This window comes from Endocarpon pusillum (assembly GCF_000464535.1).
Source record: "Endocarpon pusillum Z07020 unplaced genomic scaffold scaffold4044, whole genome shotgun sequence".
Taxonomy (NCBI): Eukaryota; Fungi; Ascomycota; class Eurotiomycetes; order Verrucariales; family Verrucariaceae; genus Endocarpon; species Endocarpon pusillum.
Window position 1 is genome coordinate 172,994 of NW_006916388.1, and position 22,009 is coordinate 195,002.

Here is a 22,009-nt window from a genome sequence, read left to right on the forward strand (position 1 = left end):
CGGGTTGTGAAGTGAGCTCTCAGACCCGGTGGTTAGAGTCGGAAAGATGTTTGATGCCAAGAAGCTCTTGAGAAGCTCTCGAAAATAAAAAAAAGTTGCGAGGAGGGCGTTTCGGGGCCGCTGCCTCCGTGCTGAGACGCCGTTCCGTTCGGTGGGTGGTCTGGTCGAGCCTGATAGAGTTGATGAGAATTGTTGTGGGAGTGGAATAAGGCTTTTACCTTTTATTATATCCTTTAAAGGATAGTTTCTAGATCTAATAAGTGGAGTACGCGGAGAGCATTTGGAATATTGAGCCGTTGGATGTGGAGAAATAGAGAGGGCGGGACAGGGCTTACCAGAAGTCGATCGATTGTGCTCAAGCAAGGATCACGAACGATGAACAATTTTCGACGCCATCAACTGCCAAGATAGTTGATGATGAACGAGGCAGGTTTGCAGATATCTGCTCCATTCGTGTGTCAGGTTGGGATCAGGTTGCAAGGCATCCACGGGCGCCTTTTTCACTAGATTATGGCTCCTTGGACGCGTATGACAGCATGGTGCCGTTCGAGCATGTTTGCTGAAGGGTGATGTGACAGTTGCACAGCATAGCATGATCGCCTTGCTGAATGGTCAAAGGGTGGGTCGACAAATAGTTGCTAGGGTTTTTGTCATATTGAGGTCTATGTAGCAGCTTGTTGACTTCAGACTTCATTTTCTGCGCCTCTACATCACGGACAATGTGACAGCAGGCCATAGCTCACCATATCGACAGTGTGTATTATCAGGCTACACATCAGCCATGAAGCTGGCCACAAATTCTTCGCCCATACCTTGGCCTTAGCGGATGCCTGACTTCCATACGTGCAGAGTCTGTTGAGACAGCCCCCAGGATTTGTCTCATGAGGTTGTTTATCCCACTTCGGCATTAACCAGTTGCGATAACTGCGCGCTTGGCCAGACTTGGCCCTAGTCCCGAAATGGGAGGAACTCAATAGTTGATGCAGGTTTGCGAATCATTCGAGGCTCGGGTGTATGGGTGGAAATCTCGTACTGGATTGAGGGTCGATGATATCCTTCCAGTCTTTTCCACGAACTGGTTCAATCCATTCACAGTCCTCATGGTCTCTGGAAAAATGTCAACTCGCGCCCAGAAGCGTGAGGCTCCAGAAGCCAGTGAAGCATCATCTTCTGTCGCACGCAAACGCCAGAAAACCCAAGCCATTCGTGCAATACCTTCCCAATCCACTGATGCTGCCCTCTCTGTTACAGGCGAGCTCGATGTCGCGTCTTTTGTCAAGGCTCGAGAGTATGAAATCAATGCCTTGGAGAAGAGCATGCAGAATACCAGGCATGGTTTGACTACAAGAGCATTCCAACAGGTTCCTCGAAAGATGAGGAGGAGGACAGCGAGTCACAATGTCAAGAAAGTGCCCCGGCGGCTACGACGACGTGCAGAGAAAGAGGTCAGTTAGATGGCAACTCGAGGATAAGAATATCGACTGACGGTCAAGCTGACGGAGTGGCCTGATGTCAGATGAAAGAGGACAATACACCCACGGTCACCGCACGACGGAGAATACCATCCACGAAGATGCGCCTGCGACTACAGACGGCGAAGCGGATTAAAGCGATGAGCAGCAAACATAAAAGTGCCAGGGCAAGGAAGAAAGAAGCGAAGCGCAATGCTCAGGAGACGGATCCAGAGGCTCGTTTATCAACAACGATAGTCCCTAGGATCAAGAGAAATCGCCTCGCAGATCCTCCCAAGGCAACATCGAAATTTAAAAAGCGTCAGATTCACAAAACTTGGTTGCCGACGCATCTATGGCATGCGAAACGTGCACATATGACTAGACCAAGTGAGCCGCTCTGGCGAATGGCAATCCCCCTGAGTCCTACAGAGAAAAGTTATAGGCCGAGCCATCGAGCAAGTGGAGGACGAGGCGCTGTTGCATGGGATATGAGCTACATGGCTACGATTGGTTGTGAGGGACCGGAGCCTGCCTTGGTTGCCATGTTGAAGGCAGTTGGATTTGGCCGGGATGATCTGTGGGCCAGCAAAGGCAAGCGGTGGAGAAACGGTGTGAGAAGTGCAAGTGGATGGGCATATGAAAGGGATAACGATAAAAGGACCATCACACCGATGACCGTCCTCTGGGAATACCAACATAACAAGAGTTCAGTTGATAGCTCTCAGGAACCCATGGTGGACACAATCGCAAGTGAGATGGAGCATGCTGCAAATCGACACGCAAGCAATCCGTCGCTGCCAAATAAGTTCAAGCCGGCGAAGAAGAAAGTCCTCCTCCGTGTCCATCCTTCTGCATTTCACCAGTTGTGGACCGAACTATTCAAGGTCGCGAAAATGCAACGTCCTCCAATAGTGCTTGAAGACCTCCGTTTCGAGATTGCAAGCCTTGAGGTGACTGGACCTGCGTCTACGGAAGCCCTTTATGCAGTCTTACAACCTACTGTAGCCTCGGACGAGCCAATACCTTCCTCAGCACGGACGTGGACTAGGTTGCCAGGCCTTACAAATCCTGCGTCCCTTCCTCTAGGAGCAATTTTAGGCTTCAAGACCTCAGATCCACGACTGACCCATCCGCGCAAGCCGATAGCGATCAAGACAGACCAGAATAGCAACGACGAGCTTACGGATCTGATGATGGACTGGCCTCCGGACAATGGGGTGGTCCAGGCTGATATCTTTTCGCACAAGGCCCGCAGAACAGCTTCAAGATCGTTGCCCTCTCAGAAGGCGGTCAATCGGCGAAAAGGCCTGACCCTGCCTGGAGAAACTCCTGAACCGAAGGAGACTGATCCTCACGTACCGGTCATGCTCCTGGCATGTCGTCCCAATCCAAGTGCAAGTGGCGCGCAAGGCACATGGACTGTTCTCCTACCATGGAAGTGTTTAGATCCCATCTGGCGCTGCTTGATGTATTACCCCCTCAGCAGTGGAGGAACTGTCAGATTCGGCGGGCTGGATGAGACAAGACAGATTGCCCTCGAGCGAAACGAGCCATGGTTCCCTGGTGACTTTCCGGCTACCGAAGCTGGGAAGGCTTGGGAAAGAACTGAGGCCGAGAAGCGATACAACATCTGGAAACGCAAGCCGCCTAGTCGCAGGGTAAACTATGATGCATTAAAGCTTGACAATAAGGGGAAAGGCGAGCATGGAAACGGCTGGGCTTGTGATTGGAGTTTCCTGCTAGGCTTCGATGTGGACAAGTCCAATCCTCATCCACACGTCGAGGAAATAAGCGGATCTACCAATATTGCGAGCTCGGAGCATGGACCATCAACCAACCCAGGCACTTTCGAAAGCAAGGATACCACCCAAGACACCAACGAGAAGCACACCCACTCTTCAGCGACATCAGCAACCCCAGTTTCGCAACTCTCTCCCGAACGAGCAAAAATCTTCCTCGACTCCTCATTCAACACTATCCCAACTTCGCCCACGAACAAGGCCCACCTAGCAACAATCCGCATTGACCTTCTCACCCGCGGCACTCCTTTCCCTTGCGCACGCATCTACCGTCTCCCCTTCCGTTCCTCATCTGGCACGTCCGCCCTTTGCTACAAATGGCTAGCCCTAGATTCCCACTCCAATCCCTGCACCAAAACCAAAAAAATCAAGACAAATTGGCGTGGCGACACCGCCAACCACTCCGCCTACCCCAACGAATACGCCGAGATCAACGCAATCAACTACCAACCTCCGAACATGGTGCCTGAAGCCATCGTAGAGCTCGAGAAAAAGAAAGGCGAGTTGAGGGCGAAGAGGGAGAAGTTTCAGAAGCAGAAGCTTGAGAAGAGGGCTAAGGCAGGCGGAAGGGGTGAGGAGGACATTGAAGGGATGACGGCGGAAGAGAGAGAAACACTGATGGAGGAGTTGATGAGGCCGAGTGCGGATAAGGATCAGGATGGATCGGTGCCGGATTGCCCGGGGGGGGAGGATTTGATCGGGTTCGTCACAAGTGGAGGGTACAACTTGAGGGTTGGGAGGGGGACTGGTGTAGGGGCCATTTGGGCGGAGAGGGTGCTTGAGGGGTGGGGCAGGGGGTCACAAGACATGCAGGGAAGAGGTGCAGGTAGCACAAGAGACGTAAAGAGGCTGGACAGGGAGAGGAGATTGTGCGTTGTTCGCAATGCTGGGGAGACGGCGGGGAGACTGGGGCTTTGGGAGCTGTGTGAGTAGCTAAGGGGTGAGCGGGAGGTAAATACAGACTGAAACATGGCCAGATAGAGATGTATACGTCTTGCTGCTAGCCAAGGACAACAGGCTCTGCATTACAAGCCTCTCTACCATCTAGTCACTACGAATTACATCGTGACTGCGATATGTCCTTGTCTTATGTCTGTCCTCCTGAGAGTCTTTGCGCTACAAAAGGCATGTCCCCAACTCTATCAGGGGCTGTCGCCTCGTCATCGTATTGTCTCTGGCATCACCGGCCCTCATCGCAACGACGATACGTGTATTACTCAACCCTGCGAAAGATCGGATTTCGTTTCCCTGCCCATGCCGGACACTTAGGCTGGCCCAAGCTGGTTGGCATCCGTGCCGTAAGAACATCGTTCGAGGTTGCTAGGACTTTCCATCATTGGAGTAGCAGAGCAACGCATTGCCGGTTTGCCAGTCCCATCCAATTCACCCAACTCATTGCTGACGGATTTCGCCTTGTCATGTTGACTTCTAACAGATGCCTTGTGCTTGATCACACCTCCTTCCTGACAAGCCAGGCCCCGCCAGGCCTTAGCTTCCTGTAATACCCCTGTACCAACACGTCCCTCGCAAATCCCCTCTTCTCATACCACTCCAACGCCTCCTCGTTACTCTCCCACACATGCGCGAATATGAATTGCACGTTACACTGTCTCAAGACCTCTTTGTCCCGTAATATATTCTCTAGCAGTGCTGCGGCGACACCTATGTGTCGATAAGGCGCCAGCAGGCACAGGGCTTTGATGTAGATCTGGCAGTAGATTGGACTGGTGTTCTGTTGGGGGAGGGTGGGTTTGGGGTAGGGTTCGAGCGAGCAGCGGATCCAGCCAATGGGTGTTGGGAAGGTGGAAGGGGAGCTGGGAGGGGTGTAGAGGGCGACGCGGGAGATTGGCGCGGCGGTAGGGTCGGAGATGGCGTCGTTGTAGAAGGTGTCTGGGTATTTGATGGGGAGCAAGGTAGAGGTAAGACGTTTGAGGGCAGGTAGGTGGTCTGGGTGGATGGATTTTATGGTTATCGAGGGGCAGTGTGGCAGGGAGAAAGCTGTTTCGGAGGCTGGAGATGGAAGCTGGTTTGTGATCGTCCCGGTAGTCTCTGAGGATTGCCGTCTTTTCTCCTCTTCGTTGCCATTTACGGAACGCTTTCCGCCAGCTTCATTGTTCGAGGTTGTCAATGCCCCAACTGTGGGTGTCTCTGGGGCCAGCTGTTGCGTCGTGGTCCTTTCAAGCAAGACGCCCTTTGTTCTGATCTCGTCCTGATGCCTCGAAGGTGGTACATTCCTCGGCTTCAACGCAGGTAAGGAGCTAGGAGTGCCAGTAGTTGAGCTGCCTAGAAAGCTTAAGAGCGAGGTCTGTGGCATTGTTTGACGATCAGGATATGAGCAGCTATCCAAGCGCGTCTATTAGGGAATAATGACGTGTGGAGCTAGAAAGCGGGACGTGCCTAGACCCATCTAAAGCTTTACCACTTTAGGCTTGACATGTGAGTCCCTGCAGATTGCTATGAAGTAAGCTTTCAGGTTTGCGGGTGACCTCCCTGCCATCTTATTTCGTCAAACTACTACCTGCTTCTCTTTTACTTCATACAATCTTGTAGGGTGTCCTAGCGGACTTTCGTAAATCAGGGAAAAAAGCTTGTAATGTACTAGGCGCTATTCTGGAGTACCCTATGCTAACTTACATGTCAGGCTACTGTATTTATCTCAACCTGGCGTTAAGGACCTGACGGGCACCTTGTCCGCCTAGGGGAAATATATCCTTTTCATCAAATTCGACCTTCTGTCAATTCGTTTCTAAGAGCTTCCTGTAAATTTGAGATACAGGCGTACATCAGGTCATACGATACGGATGGAGGAGCAATTACAGGAGTAAATCACAGGGCTTTGGTGCAAGGAGGAGGAGGGGCCCTTCAGGTACACTTCGATACTTGCCTTACACGGTATGTACTCTTTCGGGCCGGTTGTGACAGTCCTATTCACCTTATTACCTATTCATCTTCAATGGTATTCACACGATGATTCATGCCTGCCCACTGAATGGCACAATGCCGTCAATGGCACAATGGCTATTATTCCTCACTGTACCACGTCTATATCTTGCTCTTCAAGGCCACAGCCGCACTCAAACCACCTAACTGTACACACATCTTCCCCGTCTTTCTTGTCTTTCTGCGCAGTTGCCGGACAATTGCCTTTACGACTTCTATCTCGACATACTTCTTCGTGTACTACATATTATTTTCTATCACAATGTCTCCCAAAGCCCCCAAGGTCGAGCCATTGAGCCCAGATCATTGGGACAAATTTGCACCTCCTATTGACCAGGATCTATGGAAGAGATACATGAATGAAGATGACTCTAACAGCGACGAGTCAGACACGGAGCAAGAAGACACGATGGCTGGTCCATCGGCCGACCCGAGAGGCGTGAAAGGAGACGCACAAGAAGTCAAGCCGGTCTCCAAGGCCGAGATGGTAAGCTATTTTATCCCTTCTTTCATGAAACAGCCGCCCTTGTGCAGCTGGTCTGGACCCTCAGGGTCTTCAAGGCACCAAGGCGTGTAGCCGGAACATGAAATGCTTCATCTTTGCTATCATTCCGCCGCGGTCGTTGATTACCAGAAGCTGACCTATTCACAAGATCAAGGAAGTCCTGGATGATTCCTTCAATGAAATGATCTACAACATCTTGGACGGTAGTTCTACGGGAGAAGCTGCCAAAGAAGCCAATCCTGCACCCGAGAAGGCCGGGACGAGTGAAGTCAGTGATAAAACGACCACAAAAGACACGACTTCCACATCGAGCGAGGCCAAGCCTTCCAAAACAAGTAACGACAATGAAAGCTCCTCGACCAAACCCTCCAAATCCGAGTCAGCCCTCCAAATCTGCAGCAACTGCAACCTCCCGCGCCTAAAATACCCCCGAATCGGCCTGACATCCCGCCCACTACCCGACCCAAACGCCTCCTACTGCGCCAACGAGCCACCTGTGGTCCTCGCCGGCCACGACGTCCACGGCAACGCCTTCCCGGGCTTCAAGCCCAAACCCAACGCCGCGGCTGCTGCATCCAGCACCTCCAAAACCACCAAACCGAAGCCAAATGGCAGTAAATCGGACAAGAAAGCAGCAGCGGCAACAGCAGATGCCTCGTCGCCTTCGGGCTCTCAAGACTCGTCCACCCCGTCGACCTCGTTCGAGTACCCCCAGATCCGGACGCCGCAGATGAAATGCCCGAACAACTGCGGGCAATGGAAGGCGGTCAATGTGATGGCGAAGCATCTGGATGCGTGTCTGTTGGGCAAGGGGAGGAGAGCGGGGAGGGAGGCGAGAGAGAGGATTGGTGCTGGGACAGGCACAGGGAACGGGACGCCGGTGGAGGGGAGTAGGGCGGGGACGCCGAAGCCTGGGACTGCTGGTGCCGGGGCTGGAAGTGGGAATGGGGGCGTGAAGAGGAAAGGGGTGGATGAGGAAGGGGCCAAGGCTGGGGGTAAGAAACAGAAGAAGGGGAAATAGGCCCGTTTCGGCAAAGATAGTGGTAATTCTCTTAGCAAGTCCGCATTTGGGCGGCGTTTGATACCCCCTTTTTGGGAAGAATTGAAGGGGAAAGTGTGCGAATGGGAGCGTTTTCGGTGAAATGATTTTCCTGGGGACTGTTTCATGTTGGAAATGTGATCACTGGTCTTGTTCAATACCATGGTGTTCTCCAGGTATACACAAAATATGCAAAGGGATTTCGGCTTTTCTGGATCAGAATATTAGAATGATATACTGATGTCAGATCCTTCATCTCATGACGCCCCCTCATGTATACCACCAAGCCATATGATATGGAGGTCAGCTCTCAGAACGAGAAACCCCTACTGAAGAGCTCTGATAGCATTATGTCCTCCTAGTGTGAAGATATATCGTGAAATAGTAGTTGGGATTTCAGCATTATCTTGTAGTGTTGAATCTACATGAATTTCTAGTTCAAAATCTTGCAAACAAGACTAATGATCACAGCATTAGGCAACCCTGCTCAGCTATACATGAAGCTGAATCGGAACATTGATGTTGGGAAGAGGGATTGCATCAGTTTGAAAGATTTCTCATTGCTACTTTTCCAGCGGTAGCAGTAAAAGATTTTCATATCAAGATTGCCCCTTGGTATGCTTGTGAAAGGACAAATGCGATGCAAGGAACTCAAATTATCCAGAATTCCAGATTCATGATGTCTTTGAAGATTCGTCCCTGTCCGAAGTCTACCAGGGAGCATCCTGGATTTCATATGAATATCAACCGTGAACGGGATGTGGAATGATCTGAGAGAATAAATCGATGATGCCTTACTTAACGAAAATCATGTTCCAAAATCTTTGAAACTGGTTTCAGAATTCCTTACCATGGCGACCTGCTCCTACGTAGATAGAACGTCGACTGAGATATAGGAATCATTGACAACCCGACTCATGAAGTCTCCACTTGATGCTGAGACTCTGGATTTTCGAGGCGGGCTCAGAATATTCGTGTCATGATACACTCCTCGTGGACTCGTGAGCTGCGAATGGAGATGTCACATACACTAAATTATGACAATGCTGAAGGGGAACTGCTCGTAGCGGACTGTGCTCCTCTCCTATCGTATGCTTAACGGTGGCTGTTTTTGACTTCATTCTGGTAGTACGCATTCCGAACGCTCAGAAGCTATGACTAGTGACTAGAGTGGTTATGGGATTCGAGATGCGATATTCCCTACCTAGTCCGTGAATTCGAACCATGGGAGCATGATATAGCATTCCTATTCTCGCAGTCGTTCATGATAACAGCTCAAGAAAGATTAAGCAGAAAAGGCATCCAAGCCAAAGCATGGTATTGTGCTTCCATTCCGGTTTTCCAACTGCGGTTATTTCGACTATGACCTGACGCTTTCTGCCTCTGCTTGTAAACTGTAGTGGCAAGAAGGAGGAAAAGATAGTATCATAGTATGTATCACTAGGAGAACATCGCCGGTCTCGAACCATATACTCAGTAGTATGTAATGCACAGATCTCTGTCCCGTCCTTTTCTTTTTCTAACTGGAACACCTGCGAAACTATGCGCTTAAGGTGCTTGTCCGTATCGCTATTAGCATTCAAACAAGGAGAGGCCCAACAGGGTTCCACTAGAAAACCTTTGGTGTCCAGGGCACAGAGGCGATGGTGAAAATCCTTCGACTTTCACAATAGAGCTGCTCGCTATAGTAGCAAGATCCTTACCTGCTGTTGTTGTACTCGACCAAGGGTGGCTAGTCGTCAATATGCGAAACTTCCGGTGGGAGTAGAGAAGACAATAACCTTTTCCCTACATAATCAATAATAACAACCACCAGATCTCAAATCTTGCTTCTTGACGTCTTACAAGAGCCGGAGACGCCGATGGGCACCCAGTAGTAAAAGCTACTAATGTTCCGTATGTCCCTACCTGATCTTCAATATGGGCTTGAAAACAGGGAAGAGATGATCTGGGACAGTGAAGACAAGAAGAGCATCTGGTAGAGGAGGTAGCATTGTCTTGGTGGGACGGGTATTTTTAGAGTCGGTCATCAGCTGCCAGTAACGCAGAGAATACCACCTTGAGGTCTGGGTAAAATCCTCAATTGGAGCTCTTCGTTGTATCAGAGATATTCAACGAGATAGACTATTTTGGTTAAGAAACTGTGCTTCTCGTGTCTTGAGGTCATGGTATTCCAAACGCAGTGCCTTCTGAGCAGCAGTGTTGGGACGGAAGAAATCGGATCTAAAACTCTTGGCATAATTTCTACGGGTCCTTCTGAGTCAGAGGAGACCTCAAAGGATCTGTAGATCGGCTTCTGAGGGATGGTGGGTAACATCGACGTGCCGCAGGTCTCATCTTCCACCGGATGAAAAATTAGGTGAGCTGAAGCTGGAACTGCTTGAAGGGACCTGGTTGCGGCTACAATTGTGCTATTACTATTCCCCCGGACAAGGCGAATTATTTGCTGACTTTAGTTGCACTACTCTGGACACGAATCTGAAATATATAGAGCTCATCAGCGCAGTCATCTTCGACAGAAGTGCCCACCGCCACCAAGTCAAGAAGCAATAGCTGCTCGAGCCACATAAGGTCCCTACTTGTCCTCTAGGAGCGACCATGCGTTCAGCAACATTTTCGCGGTTAGCAACACTGATGCAGCAGACAACGTGGAGTACTGCGAATAATCATAAGCTTACCCTGCTGCCAGCCCAGCAAAGCACCTTCTCGCGGAACTTGACCACTTTCAACACCAAGGACAATGTATCTCAAAAAGCAGAACCTCAAAAGCGACAACCCGATGCCGCATCGCCGCAGAATCCATCCTACCCAACATTCAGCTTCGATGGTCTAGGCGCTAGTCGTGGAGTCAAAGTCGTTGTGATTGCAGGTTTGACGGTGCTTGGTACAATGGAGACAATTTTCTGGAGCAAGTTTTTATGGGCTAAGTTCTCACCGGTACCGGAGGGCGAGAGCAAATTCAAGAGTTGACGCAAATTATTCATGCCACCCATTCGTTCATTAATTCAGGGACCGTTGTGGGACGTCGTCAGTGGCATATTACAGGTCGTTTGCTTCTACACAAGGAAGAGGGAAGCATTGAGGATACATGGCGACTTGATGAGCAATTAGGTTGGGCAGCTTCGGAAACCACTCTATTACTCTATATCTGTACTACTATATGCAAATTCGATATTTCAGGAAATATACACTTTGAGAAAGAAGGGTGAAGACAGTATCCGTAGCAGCATAGCAAAGCGTAGTAAAGTGCAGTACAGCGCAATGGGTAAGAGTACGCTACAGCAACAAGCCATGCGTATCGTTCTGTGGAATCGTTCTGTACTGTTACACTACCGCACCCTGCAAACACTTGTGTAAAACTAGAAAAGATTCACATTTTGTTTCAAACTCTGCAAGAAATGTCCCCCCTTACAGGAGACATGGACATCATATCCCTTGTGCTATACGTATTCCTGCCATTACTGCCGGTATGACTCAGCTCCGGAACTGCTCTGTGCTGGTAAGTACTTCAATTGCAGAAAGACAAATATAAACTTCGTTGATTGAATACAAATCTTCCATTCGGTATTAGTTCAAGTGAGTGATGTCACCCAAATTGAGCCGCACGATATTAGAGGACACAGGGTCTGAAACGCGAATCAAACTATGTTAATCGACGCTACAGAACCCACTTCGCTGAGACATAGTAGTCTCATAAGCTTCTCCAGCAAAAGTTCGATATGGCAGTAATTCCTTCTAACGAAAACATGCTCATAGTAGCTCATAGTCAGGAGTGAAGAGATCCGGCCGAAATGCAAGGTCTTTGCTTTAAGCTAGTTAGGGTGATACTGGACAGGTCGAAATGTTGAATGCATACGGAGTACTCTACTCACCTACCTAAGTCGAGAATACTAGGTATTACATGTTTACAAGGTTGCATGAAATGGAACAATCGTTCAACTCTCTCTGCTTTCAAACATAGTACATCTACCCTGTTGTCCAGGAGTCACCTAAATGTAAGTTGCCTCAGATCTAATTTTATTAACTTGATCCAATACTTCTAGCACCTTGTGTAGGTAGCGTGGTATCCGATGGACAAGGCTGCGTCTCCGCCCAGAATCGTGACTCTTTTGGCACATTTTCTTTGTATACTTCCAATCTCCTATTTCGGTCGCTGCTCACAAGGTCAGATCACACAAGAGCTCCAAAAACTGTATCTTCACGGCTACTAGAGTCGAGATTTTCATCAGCCCATGGATATGTTTCTTCGAGGAAGAGACGGTGCAGCCGCGCTTTCCAAAAGGCAACGATCGAAAAGAATTTTCAGCGCTGACCATTCAGAATATCCCCCCAATGCCACCCTTGAAAAAATGTCCATGGAGATACAACGTCCTTATGTCTTGCCATCGTCACGCCCTTGCTGGCTCACAGATGACCTGGAGTACAAGTACATAGAGGAGCTCGGCCAAGGAGATTTTGCGATTGTGTACAAGGCGAAAGAAATAAAGAAAGGAAAGAAGGAAGGACGACTTTTGGCTGTCAAAATATACAAAATGAAAGTAAAACACCAAGACATAGACGAAAAAATTCTTGAGGTCAAAAAGGAAGCCATGTTGATGCATCGTATCCAAGGTGGAGTAAGTATAGCATTCAGCAAATGGAATTACTGATACAAATTGGCTTACAAAATGAGCAGCCTCACATTCTCAAAGTCGGAAACTTCCGTCACGTAAGGAGACAGCAATCGGGAACGCTGGAACTGCCTATGGACTACTATGAAAACACGCTTCAGCACTTGATGAACAGGACAATTGATGAGAGAGGACTAGTTTGTATGTGTAGACCACTGCTTGGACGGAAACTTCCTCGGCCTAGCAGATGCTGACACTTAACTAGCAGAAGACACTCTTGTAATTCCGCCCTGGTACAGAACCGTCCTGACTCAGATGCTTGAAGCGTTGGAGTATCTCCACAGTAAGGATGTCATGGTTGTACATCGTGATATAACACCTCAGAACATTCTATACACCAAAGTCGACAATTTCGTCCTCGCTGGATTCAGTGTCGCCAGATTTGGACGTCCCGAGTCAGAAACATTTGGCGGGACCCTCAAATACTTGGCGCCGGAAATGTACGCGGAGGCGTCGGAAGTGACTACAGCAGTAGATGTATGGTCTTTGGGTGTTCTATGTTTGGACATACTATGGTTGGTGCCCCCGGTATGTGGAGAGCCAGCACATGATTTGATGGAAGAAAAGACCTGGTTGGCCGATCTGTGTCAGATAGCCAAGGAGGCCAACAAACCTGAAATAGCGATGATGGTCGTCATGAATGACCATGAGAGATCCACAGCGGCCGCGGTTCTCCGCTTTGTGAGGACCAGCCCCAGTGCTCGGGTACAGCGTTATCCACCCAGCTCAGAACTTCTCCACTCATTTCGTCGCGCAGCCATGAGAACGATAAACGCTGTCGAGACCAATCAGAATGCAATGACGTTTTCAAGTACTTCGACTTCAACAAGAACCAGGGAAATTGGAAGGGCGCAGTCGTGGCGCTCTCCACCAGTCAGGTCAGCAAGGGGGACAGGAGAAAGTGCGGGACCTTCAGATGCCGCTGTCCCTTTGAGAAAAATAGTAAACGAGCAACAGATGCGCTCACAGCTCGGGCCGGAAATTTGGCGGCAACTTGAAAGAAACGTCGGAAAAGACGGGTTAAAGGAACTTGCAAGGCTGATCAGCATAGGCATGCAAGATTGTTTTACGGCTCAAAATTATTCTCTTCACCCAAGCGGTCCAGAAGATCAAAGGTCCCCTCGCCATGCTGGAGTTCAAAGCCAGCAGAAAGAGAAAAGGACTACACAGGCTCCTGTGGCCCCAGACGCACCGCTTTCCCGCCTTGCAGGCCCTCCGAACCTGCGTGGCGAGTCTAAAGCCGAACAAACCCCTTCGCAGGCACTTTCTCGCCAAGAAGCTCGAGGTCAGCCGAGACAGGCTATGAGTCAACGGCCTCCGTCTGAGCTTCCTTATCGCCCACAAGCTCAAAATCAGCAACAACAGGCTAAAGCGAAAGAATCTGCTTCAGAGTCTTCTGGTTCTACTGCAGCCTCAACCCAGAAAGGCAAGAATCAGTCTGAAGAAACCCTACACAAGCCTACTCGTCGTCCACAGGCTGGAAGTAAACCAGGTGAGGTTAAGGCCGAAAAGCCTAACGTCCCGTCTTCTGACCGTCAAAAGAGTACAAGAAAGCAGGAAGAGACCAAAGGAAAGGGGGCCTCTTCCTCGCCTTCTTCTAGTTAGAGAAAATGAGTCCAAGCGCCAAATTCCACTTCAGGCGATGCTCTCCTTGAACTCCTCCCCTTAACAGAGACCTTAACCGAGCAGTGTAGCACTGAAGCTAATGAGTCTGCTAGTCTGTTTGTCTCATAGAATATTAGTGAAGATCCGACTCCTCCATTTTCCAATTATTATAGACATGATTCTCAGCGAGAAGAAGGCTGAAGCTATATATCTTTCCTCTGGGCCTCCTTTTCCCCGAAGAGCCTTCTACTTCAGAAGTAGACTGCATTCTCAGTTGAACGTTTACCTTCTGAAAGATTGCTCAAGGGATGACTCCGTGGCTCAATCCAATACACAGCCTCAACTCATATTGCTCATTTACACTCCTCTGGGGTTAGACTCTATTAGTAACTCAGCGCAAAGTGGCAAAACTTCACAACCGTGGGCTGCTCACGTCCAGGCGCAGACCACTGAACAGAGCCAGGATTTGGGTGAAGACGAATGGGAGCTGATCATCAGGAGCATATGTTGAGCGTCTCGTTCTGGGAATTTGAGAGAGGGGATGGGCATCCATCTCCGTGGAATTGTTGTCAAAGAGGTTGCGTATGATCTATCGTTGATGGATTGGGTCTTTGCAGGATGTTCAACACTTATCCGTAAAAGGTGAGAAGAATTGATAACAATAGTTGGAATATTGCAGTGAATAAAAGGCGTCAACACCGCGAGCTCTCAATCAACGATCTTCTTACTCCCCTTGGTTGACTTTTATCTATCGTTACTTGTTTTCCGGTCACCTGTGCTCATGTTTATGCAGCATCCCGGTTGCTCGACAGTAAAGGCAGCACCTCCCCCGCAGAGTTTAGATTGAAACCTGAAATCTTGTTCGAAACAGAGCACTAGATTTCTGTACTCGTCTGGGTCTCAATTCCGCCACGCTTATTTGGCGCGGTTTGCGCTGATATTCTACACTGAGTATCTTAAAGCTCTCTGCAGATCGTGTTCACTCTTGCTGTGTCGTTCATTGACTTCAGAACTGATGACAGCTGCCTCAGACCAACCGGATTCCTGGTCTTTCTTCGGCAATCTCTCGTACCATTGTAGAGCCTCGTGTGCTCGGGATGGAAGATTTGTAATCTGCTCGGCTAGAAACTGGTCGAAGGAAAGCGTATCTCTTCCTTCGTTTGCGCATCCGCAAATGTAGAGTCTTCGCGCACAAGCTAGAGGCTGACTACGTCGAGGTCGATGTCATCGTCCTTCACTTTGAAGCCAGGGCTAGCACGAAATTTATAAGCCATGCACGCAAATAAATATGGCCCATTGCAAAAGTGTTGCAGCTCCTTTAGTGACTCACGCACCTACAGAGAACTATGCAAGGATCTCGAACATTATAAACTTATATCAATCTATAATTGGAAATACATCCATCTTCTACACACAAAACTTCATCTACTTTCCCATATTTGAACTTCTATAACAGAAAAGCGAGCTCAATCCAAGGTTAACAGATCTACAGCCAATGAATGATATAGCTTTTGTGTTATTCTGTTTGATATTTATGGATTCAGTATGAACAGCCAGAGCAGCAGCAGCTTTGAAGGATGAGCCAAGCAACTGCCAACTTTTGCAACGGGCAATATTTGTTGCGCCAGGCCTCGGGCACGCTTGTGAAAGTCTGTTGGGGGACCAAAAGGACCTCCGGACCGCGGCCCTCAGAGGACCCTCCGGACCGATAAATAGCTTATGTTTGACATCTGTCAACGTAGAACATGAAGTGACACTTGCATTCAAATAACAAATCATTTGCAAGAAACCCTGCGTGACCAGACTCGTCTCGAATTGTGTCAACATTCCACATCCCTTTCTTACCACAATGACTGCCCTCAAAGAAGGCGACAGCTTCCCAGAAGGTGTCGTATTCTCGTACGTGCTTGTACCCCTCCACCGAAACCCCCCACTTCCCTGATAGAAATGGTTTGCTCACCACCCCACCCAGCTACGTCCCATACACCGAAGAATCAGCCGGCATCACCTCATGCGGTATTCCCCAAAACTATAACGCATCGAAAGAATGGGCGGACAAGAAGGTCGTGCTTTTTGCGGTGCCTGGTCAGTCCCGTAGCCCAAATTGGGACTCTACCATCCGATCTTGCAAGCTGAATATCTGGGGGGTGGATCAGGCGCATTCACACCCAGCTGCTCGGTGAGGCATCTTCCAGCATACATTGAGAATTTGGACAAGATCAAGGCGAAGGGTGTTGATATAGTGGCGGTGCTGGCATACAATGATGCTTGGGTGATGAGTGCTTGGGCAAAGGCGAATGGAATCAAAGAGGAAATCGTACGTTTTCTTCTCACTGCACACTTCTCAAGAAGACGACAGCGGGGCGCTGATTGCAGCCAAACAGCTCTTCCTAAGCGATCCAGAAACCAAGTTCTCGACGGAACTAGGTTGGACGACGGGTCCGCGAACAGCGAGATATGCCATGATTATCGACCACGGGAAGGTGGTGTATGCGGAAAAGGAGCCTGGGAAGGACGTCACAGTACGTATCATGGCAAAGGCATAACGGCACATGATTACTGACGCTGGAAATCAGGTTTCGGGCGCAGAGGCTGTAATGGCAAAACTTTGAAGGTGAAGACAGGACACAACACTCAGATACCCCCCAATAGACAGAGTCCATGACTTCCCATCCTCTCAAAAACCTCCAAAACTGCAACCCATCCATATCGACGACCCAACGCCTAAAAGCCCATGAAAAAATCCGAATCCCAAATCCAACTTGACCTTGACGCCCTCCCGAATTTCAACATCTTCAACTCCCACTCGGAAACAGGTCCCCAAGACAAGCCCGGTCCAAAAACCTGCACCTGAGAACCCCCAAATTCAGCATGTTCATCCACTAGAAAGAAAGAAAAAGATCTGTCTACTCACTTGCCCCCTTTCTTCTTATCTCCCCCAAACCACTCCGGCACGCTCTGCCCACGCTCCAGGACTTCTTTTCCTTTGTTCTCGTTTCCTGCCTGGACTGGTCCCGGTTCAAATGTGTTCGGTGTATCCGCGCCTGGCGTGGCGGGGAGGGTGACGATGTCGTCTTCTCTGTTGGCTGGCGCTGGTGGTGCTGTTGTTGGTGCTGCTGGGATAGGGGCAGCGAGGACAGCAGGGAGGGTGGACGCTACTAGGAGGAGGGTGATAAGGAAGGCGGTAGGAGTTTGCATGTTGGTGGTTTGGATGTGGTGGTTTTTGATGTGAGTGCTCTGGAGGGCGTTGGAATAGTTGTTTGGGTTTTGAGTTGGACGTTGTGAGATTTGATTGACAGTGCTGGTGGTTTTTTGAGTGTTGTTTTTTTGTTTGTGGAATGCTATGGGAAAAGGGAGGGAAGAGGAGAGGGCTTATATAGGAAGGCTGCGGAGACAGGCAGGGGACCATGTGGTCAAGGTGCTCAAGGTGCTCAAGTTCAGAAGCGGGCTCAAAGGTCCTCGTGGAACGGTTGGGCTTCTATGTGGGCTTGGTGGGTACCCGATTGCTTTCTCTAGGAAAGCCGTTGAGACTGAGCTATAGCTTGAATAGTGGGTCCATATCCACAACCGTTTCCCATGCCAATTGTGTCCCCTTTCCTCGCGTTCGGGCAGGCGTCTCGATGGCCTAGGCTGTTTTTATTGCTCTGCCAGAGGCTCCATTTCACGGCATCATTGACTCATCGCTGAAGCGAAATTTCCCGGCCCTCCCATAAACGGAAGATTCGTGAGCCATCTGGTAATAGACCCGCTCCGTGATTACAGGCTTCCTTGGGCCTTGAGTGAATTTTATCACCCATCACGCCCCCTAAACTCTGGTCATTTGCGCCTTGGGATAGTGTAGTTGTGCGGGTGCCCAGTACCTGACGCAGGCATAATCAACCCTGACACTAACCGCCATTTTGTGTTTCTGCTTTTTCAAAACAAGAAAAGGGGGCGACATGGTAGGAGGAGTAGTAACAACCCAAAGCTTGAAATGATCTCGGTGCCAGCTGTTTGCTTGTAATGACAGTGGGGTTACCGAGCTTTCTCGTTACCGTCTAAACAATTCTGTTGCCGCCCAGCATTCATTGTTCTCTCGAAATCGACGAAGGCCGAGACGCAGGATAGACTGTGCTTGATCGAGCCGCTGAGTTGAAGCCATGTTTTCCCTAACCACCACAACTTAGGCCAGTTCTCAGAACCCTTTCTCTGTGTTCCCTTCTCCCATGCTTCTGCTTCCATTACTACCGCTCTGTATCGAGCCCAAGATACCATCCATATAGGAAGCGCCACTCCACTTCTGATGAGTAAGAACATCTACACCGAGCTCCTTCTCCCGGCTTTGTACAAGCTTCACGTATGCCAGCATCCCCTCGTCCTTGAACTTTCTCGAGAGCTCGGCTGTTATGGTTGCCGTTGAATGCAAGCCAGCAAGCGAGACCAATTGCAAGACGAAGCCATGCTTAGCCAGGTCCCAGATGAAGTTCCTCAGCGAAGCCTCGTCAAATCCTTGTCCCATCCAATTGAACGAAGGACTCAAGTTGTAGACAAGCTTTTTCTTAGGAAGCTCATCCCTGATTTCCTTAGCAAAGCCAGCAGCCTTTGAAACGCTTGGGTCAGCTGTTTCGAGCCATAGTAGATCCGCGTATGGTCCGAACGCGATAGCTCGTTTGGTTGCAGCTGAAAGTCCGGCACGATAATGGTAGAAACCTTCCCGCGTACGTGGAACATCGCAGGACCATCTAACAGGAGTTTTTAAGTACCGTTGGGCCAATTCCTTTCGCTTCGAAAGAGACATGTTGCGATCAGCGGCGACCTTTGCTTTATATTCCGAAGCTTCAATGCCTTCCGACTTGAAATGAGTTTCAACAGCTTCATCTAGAGTGACAAGCTTGTGCTTTTTGACCCATTCGGCTTCGAAACTGTCTATATCTGCACCTGAAGCACCATTCAGCTCCAAGGCTTGCAAAGTCTCCGCCAGTGGCTCCGTATCCTCCGTGACTCCCAATATATATTCATGATCTCTCACATCGATAGCACTACTCAAGAGCTTGCCACTCTCTGAGTCGGTGCGGGCAATGACAAGATTTTCCGTCCCCATCAAATCCCACTGAAAGCGTGCTGCAATGAGTCGATTAATGTGTTCCCCAACAGGGACAAGCACTTTGCCAGCTAGGTGCCCACATTTCTTCCCACCATGTAACTGATCTTCAAAGTGAACAGCCGCTGCGCCGTTCTCGGCAAAAAGTTTTGCCAATTTTAGCACGGCAGATAGACCACCATGGCCTGTGTCACCATCGGCTATGATAGGTCGCATGTAGTCAATGTACGGAGTGGATTTGCGGTTCTCCGGCGTCAATTTTCTTCGCTCATCCCAGTTCCGGCGATCATGCAACTGTTGTGCTTTGAATAGCCGTTGGACCTGGTTTGGCACGGTGTTGTATGGATAGTCTCCAAAGTCAGGTGAAACCTCATTGGTCGTAGTCAACACAGACGAGCATGCCCATCCTGAAACATATAAAACTTCTTGGTTCTCCGCCTGTTGAGTCATCTGAACCGGGTCAATAGCACCCATGGTGTGGACAGGATCTCCTGCAGCCGCTCTCTGGGTCAGAAGATTGAACAGCTTTCGAGCCATTACGGAGCTGGGATAAGTCTGCAGCATGGAGCCCCGTTTGCTGACAATATCCTCTGGGGAGTAGGGCCTTCTGATGCCCTCAAAACGGTCACTAGCCCACCATGATTTGACATCCTGGACTTGCTGGTCAAACAGTTTGTCTTCAGCAGCTCCGGCCTTAGCATCAGTGGGTAGCAGCTGGTAAGATTTCGAAGAAGGGACGAACGATGCCAATGGGTTGACCTTGGGATCTCCATAGGCCAGATTGATAGAAACCGACCTTGTAAGAGCAGGCGAACAAGTTCGAACAGGGTTTCTGAAGGGCGCAAGCCTCAGCACTCGAGGCCGCAGCATAACAAGAAATTCTTTTGATCCAGTCCTCAATGGAAGGAGACGAGATTCTAGACTCTAGGAAAAGCTTGTGGAGACAATGGTTCTTCCCTATCAAACCAAGTCCATGAAGTCATTGGAGAGACTCACACTCTAGATCAGATATGCTCGGAGGTTGAGATTCGCATCACGGTCTGAAGTTTGAAGCCAATAGATCTAGAGTCCACCATGCATTGAAAAGAGGAAGCCCGGAGATAAAAAGGTTGGCTCCGGATTTGCCTCGGCTCACGAGAACTTGAAGCCCCTCTTGCTCCACAGTTGGAATGACGATGGGCGAGTAAAAGAGGGAACGTTTTACCTACTTGGCCGGGAGCAAGGCTGGTACTTTGCTGCCCTATCGCCATATTGGACAGACTCTCTGGGCCACAAGCAGCCGCACTTCTGGCGCCTACCTTCTCTCCCCTCGATCGAAGTCAGCGGTCAAGTGTAGTGCGGCGTCAAGCCAACACCAATGGCTCTACAAGCGCCACGACTGGTGCTACGAGCTGTCAGAACAGTTTCAAGATGTACAGTTGTCCGTCAATCGATTCGAAGCATTTCGTCTGCTTCCGAAGCCGATCTCAAGACAACCCTTCGAGAAGTGATCCCAGAGAAGCGAGAACTGCTGAAGCAGGTGAAAGGACATGCGGACAAGAAAATAGGAGATGTGTTGGTCGGCCAGGTCATTGGCGGAATGCGCACATTGAAGTCAATGGTATGGGAAGGGTCAGTCCTGGATGCGGATGAAGGAATCAGATTCCACGGAAGAACCATCGCAGACTGCCAGAAAGAATTACCAAAGGGCACTTCAGGGACAGAAATGCTGCCTGAGGCAATGTTCTGGCTTCTACTTACGGGGAAAGTCCCCTCAACAAACCAAGTCCGTGGTTTATCCCGTGAGCTGGCCGAGAAGAGCAAACTACCTGCCTCTGTAAGCGGGATGCTCAAAGCCTTCGACAAATCAGTCCACCCGATGACACAATTAGCCTGCGCCGTCGCAGCCCTGAACGCAGAATCTGTCTTTGCAAAAGCCTACGCCGAAGGTATAAACAAAACCCAATACTGGGAACCCACCTTTGACGATTCCATCTCCCTCCTGGCCAAACTCCCCCGCGTTGCCGCAACAATCTTCAATAAGTCCGCCGCCGCCGCCGATCTTGATCTAGACCAAGACTGGAGCTACAACTTCGCCTCCCTCCTCGGCAAAGGCGGCCCCGAAAACGAGGGCTTCCAAGATCTACTCCGCCTCTATCTAGCCCTACACGGCGACCACGAAGGTGGCAACGTCTCCGCACATGCAACCCACCTCGTCGGCTCCGCCCTCTCCGACCCTTTCCTCTCATATTCATTCGGCCGGCCTCCTCGGTCTGGCCGGCCCCCTCCACGGCCTCGCAGCTCAAGAAGTCCTCCGCTGGATCCTCAAGATGCAGTCACACATCGGAGAGAACTTCTCCGACCAAGACGTGAAGGACTACCTCTGGTCGACCCTCCGGGCGGGCCAAGTCGTTCCCGGCTACGGTCATGGCGTGCTCCGAAAACCAGACCCACGTTTCAAAGCTCTAATTGACTTTGCCGATGCACGAGAGGACATCGCCAACAACCCTGTGTACCGGCTTGTAAAGAAGAACTCAGAGATAGCGCCAGGCGTGTTGACCGAGCATGGCAAGACGAAGAACCCGCATCCGAATGTGGATTCGGCTTCGGGTGTGCTGTTTCATCATTATGGATTCAGAGATCCATTGTACTATACCGTCACATTTGGCGTAAGTCGAGGGCTAGGGCCGCTGGCACAGCTGATCTGGGACCGGGCATTGGGTCTACCGATCGAGAGGCCGAAAAGTATCAATTTGGCGGGGCTGATGGCGATGGTGAGATGAGTAGATACGTGGTGTGGTTGAGAAGAGAAGAGGAGAAAGACATAAGAAAGAGCATGGCCTAGGAGTTTCAATATGCCATAACATCATCGCGTACAGCAAACCTCAGCTGCACCAGGCTGCAGACAAACATCATTGGTACATAACTGCATCAGACA

General features: G+C 49.9%; 9 protein-coding genes across 9 annotated transcripts; 6 read left to right on the forward strand and 3 right to left on the reverse strand.

The window, feature by feature from the left end:
- Positions 1-1,115: 1,115 nt before the first annotated feature.
- EPUS_03319 (uncharacterized protein) lies at positions 1,116-4,186 on the forward strand (the record flags this gene model as incomplete). Its single annotated transcript, XM_007805142.1, has 2 exons — positions 1,116-1,445; positions 1,517-4,186. The coding sequence occupies 2 exons, from the start codon at positions 1,116-1,118 to the stop codon at positions 4,184-4,186; spliced, it is 3,000 nt and encodes a 999-aa protein (XP_007803333.1).
- Positions 4,187-4,703: 517 nt separating this feature from the next.
- Positions 4,704-5,567, reverse strand: EPUS_03320 (uncharacterized protein; the record flags this gene model as incomplete). The annotated part of the gene is made up of 1 exon (XM_007805143.1): positions 4,704-5,567. One exon carries the CDS (start codon positions 5,565-5,567, stop codon positions 4,704-4,706), a length of 864 nt encoding a protein of 287 aa, XP_007803334.1.
- Positions 5,568-6,455: 888 nt separating this feature from the next.
- On the forward strand, positions 6,456-7,719 carry EPUS_03321 (uncharacterized protein; the record flags this gene model as incomplete). Its single annotated transcript, XM_007805144.1, has 2 exons — positions 6,456-6,680; positions 6,847-7,719. 2 exons carry the CDS (start codon positions 6,456-6,458, stop codon positions 7,717-7,719), a joined length of 1,098 nt encoding a protein of 365 aa, XP_007803335.1.
- A 2,616-nt stretch (positions 7,720-10,335) lies between these two features.
- Positions 10,336-10,707, forward strand: EPUS_03322 (uncharacterized protein; the record flags this gene model as incomplete). Its single annotated transcript, XM_007805145.1, has 1 exon — positions 10,336-10,707. The coding sequence occupies one exon, from the start codon at positions 10,336-10,338 to the stop codon at positions 10,705-10,707; it is 372 nt and encodes a 123-aa protein (XP_007803336.1).
- Positions 10,708-12,086: 1,379 nt separating this feature from the next.
- Positions 12,087-14,012, forward strand: EPUS_03323 (uncharacterized protein; the record flags this gene model as incomplete). Its single annotated transcript, XM_007805146.1, has 3 exons — positions 12,087-12,353; positions 12,413-12,548; positions 12,613-14,012. 3 exons carry the CDS (start codon positions 12,087-12,089, stop codon positions 14,010-14,012), a joined length of 1,803 nt encoding a protein of 600 aa, XP_007803337.1.
- Positions 14,013-15,861: 1,849 nt separating this feature from the next.
- On the forward strand, positions 15,862-16,624 carry EPUS_03324 (peroxiredoxin pmp20; the record flags this gene model as incomplete). The annotated part of the gene is made up of 5 exons (XM_007805147.1): positions 15,862-15,911; positions 15,985-16,097; positions 16,145-16,329; positions 16,397-16,534; positions 16,589-16,624. 5 exons carry the CDS (start codon positions 15,862-15,864, stop codon positions 16,622-16,624), a joined length of 522 nt encoding a protein of 173 aa, XP_007803338.1.
- A 298-nt stretch (positions 16,625-16,922) lies between these two features.
- EPUS_03325 (uncharacterized protein) lies at positions 16,923-17,210 on the reverse strand (the record flags this gene model as incomplete). Its single annotated transcript, XM_007805148.1, has 1 exon — positions 16,923-17,210. The coding sequence occupies one exon, from the start codon at positions 17,208-17,210 to the stop codon at positions 16,923-16,925; it is 288 nt and encodes a 95-aa protein (XP_007803339.1).
- Positions 17,211-18,186: 976 nt separating this feature from the next.
- EPUS_03326 (uncharacterized protein) lies at positions 18,187-19,962 on the reverse strand (the record flags this gene model as incomplete). Its single annotated transcript, XM_007805149.1, has 1 exon — positions 18,187-19,962. The coding sequence occupies one exon, from the start codon at positions 19,960-19,962 to the stop codon at positions 18,187-18,189; it is 1,776 nt and encodes a 591-aa protein (XP_007803340.1).
- Positions 19,963-20,449: 487 nt separating this feature from the next.
- EPUS_03327 (2-methylcitrate synthase) lies at positions 20,450-21,854 on the forward strand (the record flags this gene model as incomplete). Its single annotated transcript, XM_007805150.1, has 2 exons — positions 20,450-21,380; positions 21,439-21,854. 2 exons carry the CDS (start codon positions 20,450-20,452, stop codon positions 21,852-21,854), a joined length of 1,347 nt encoding a protein of 448 aa, XP_007803341.1.
- Positions 21,855-22,009: the final 155 nt, after the last annotated feature.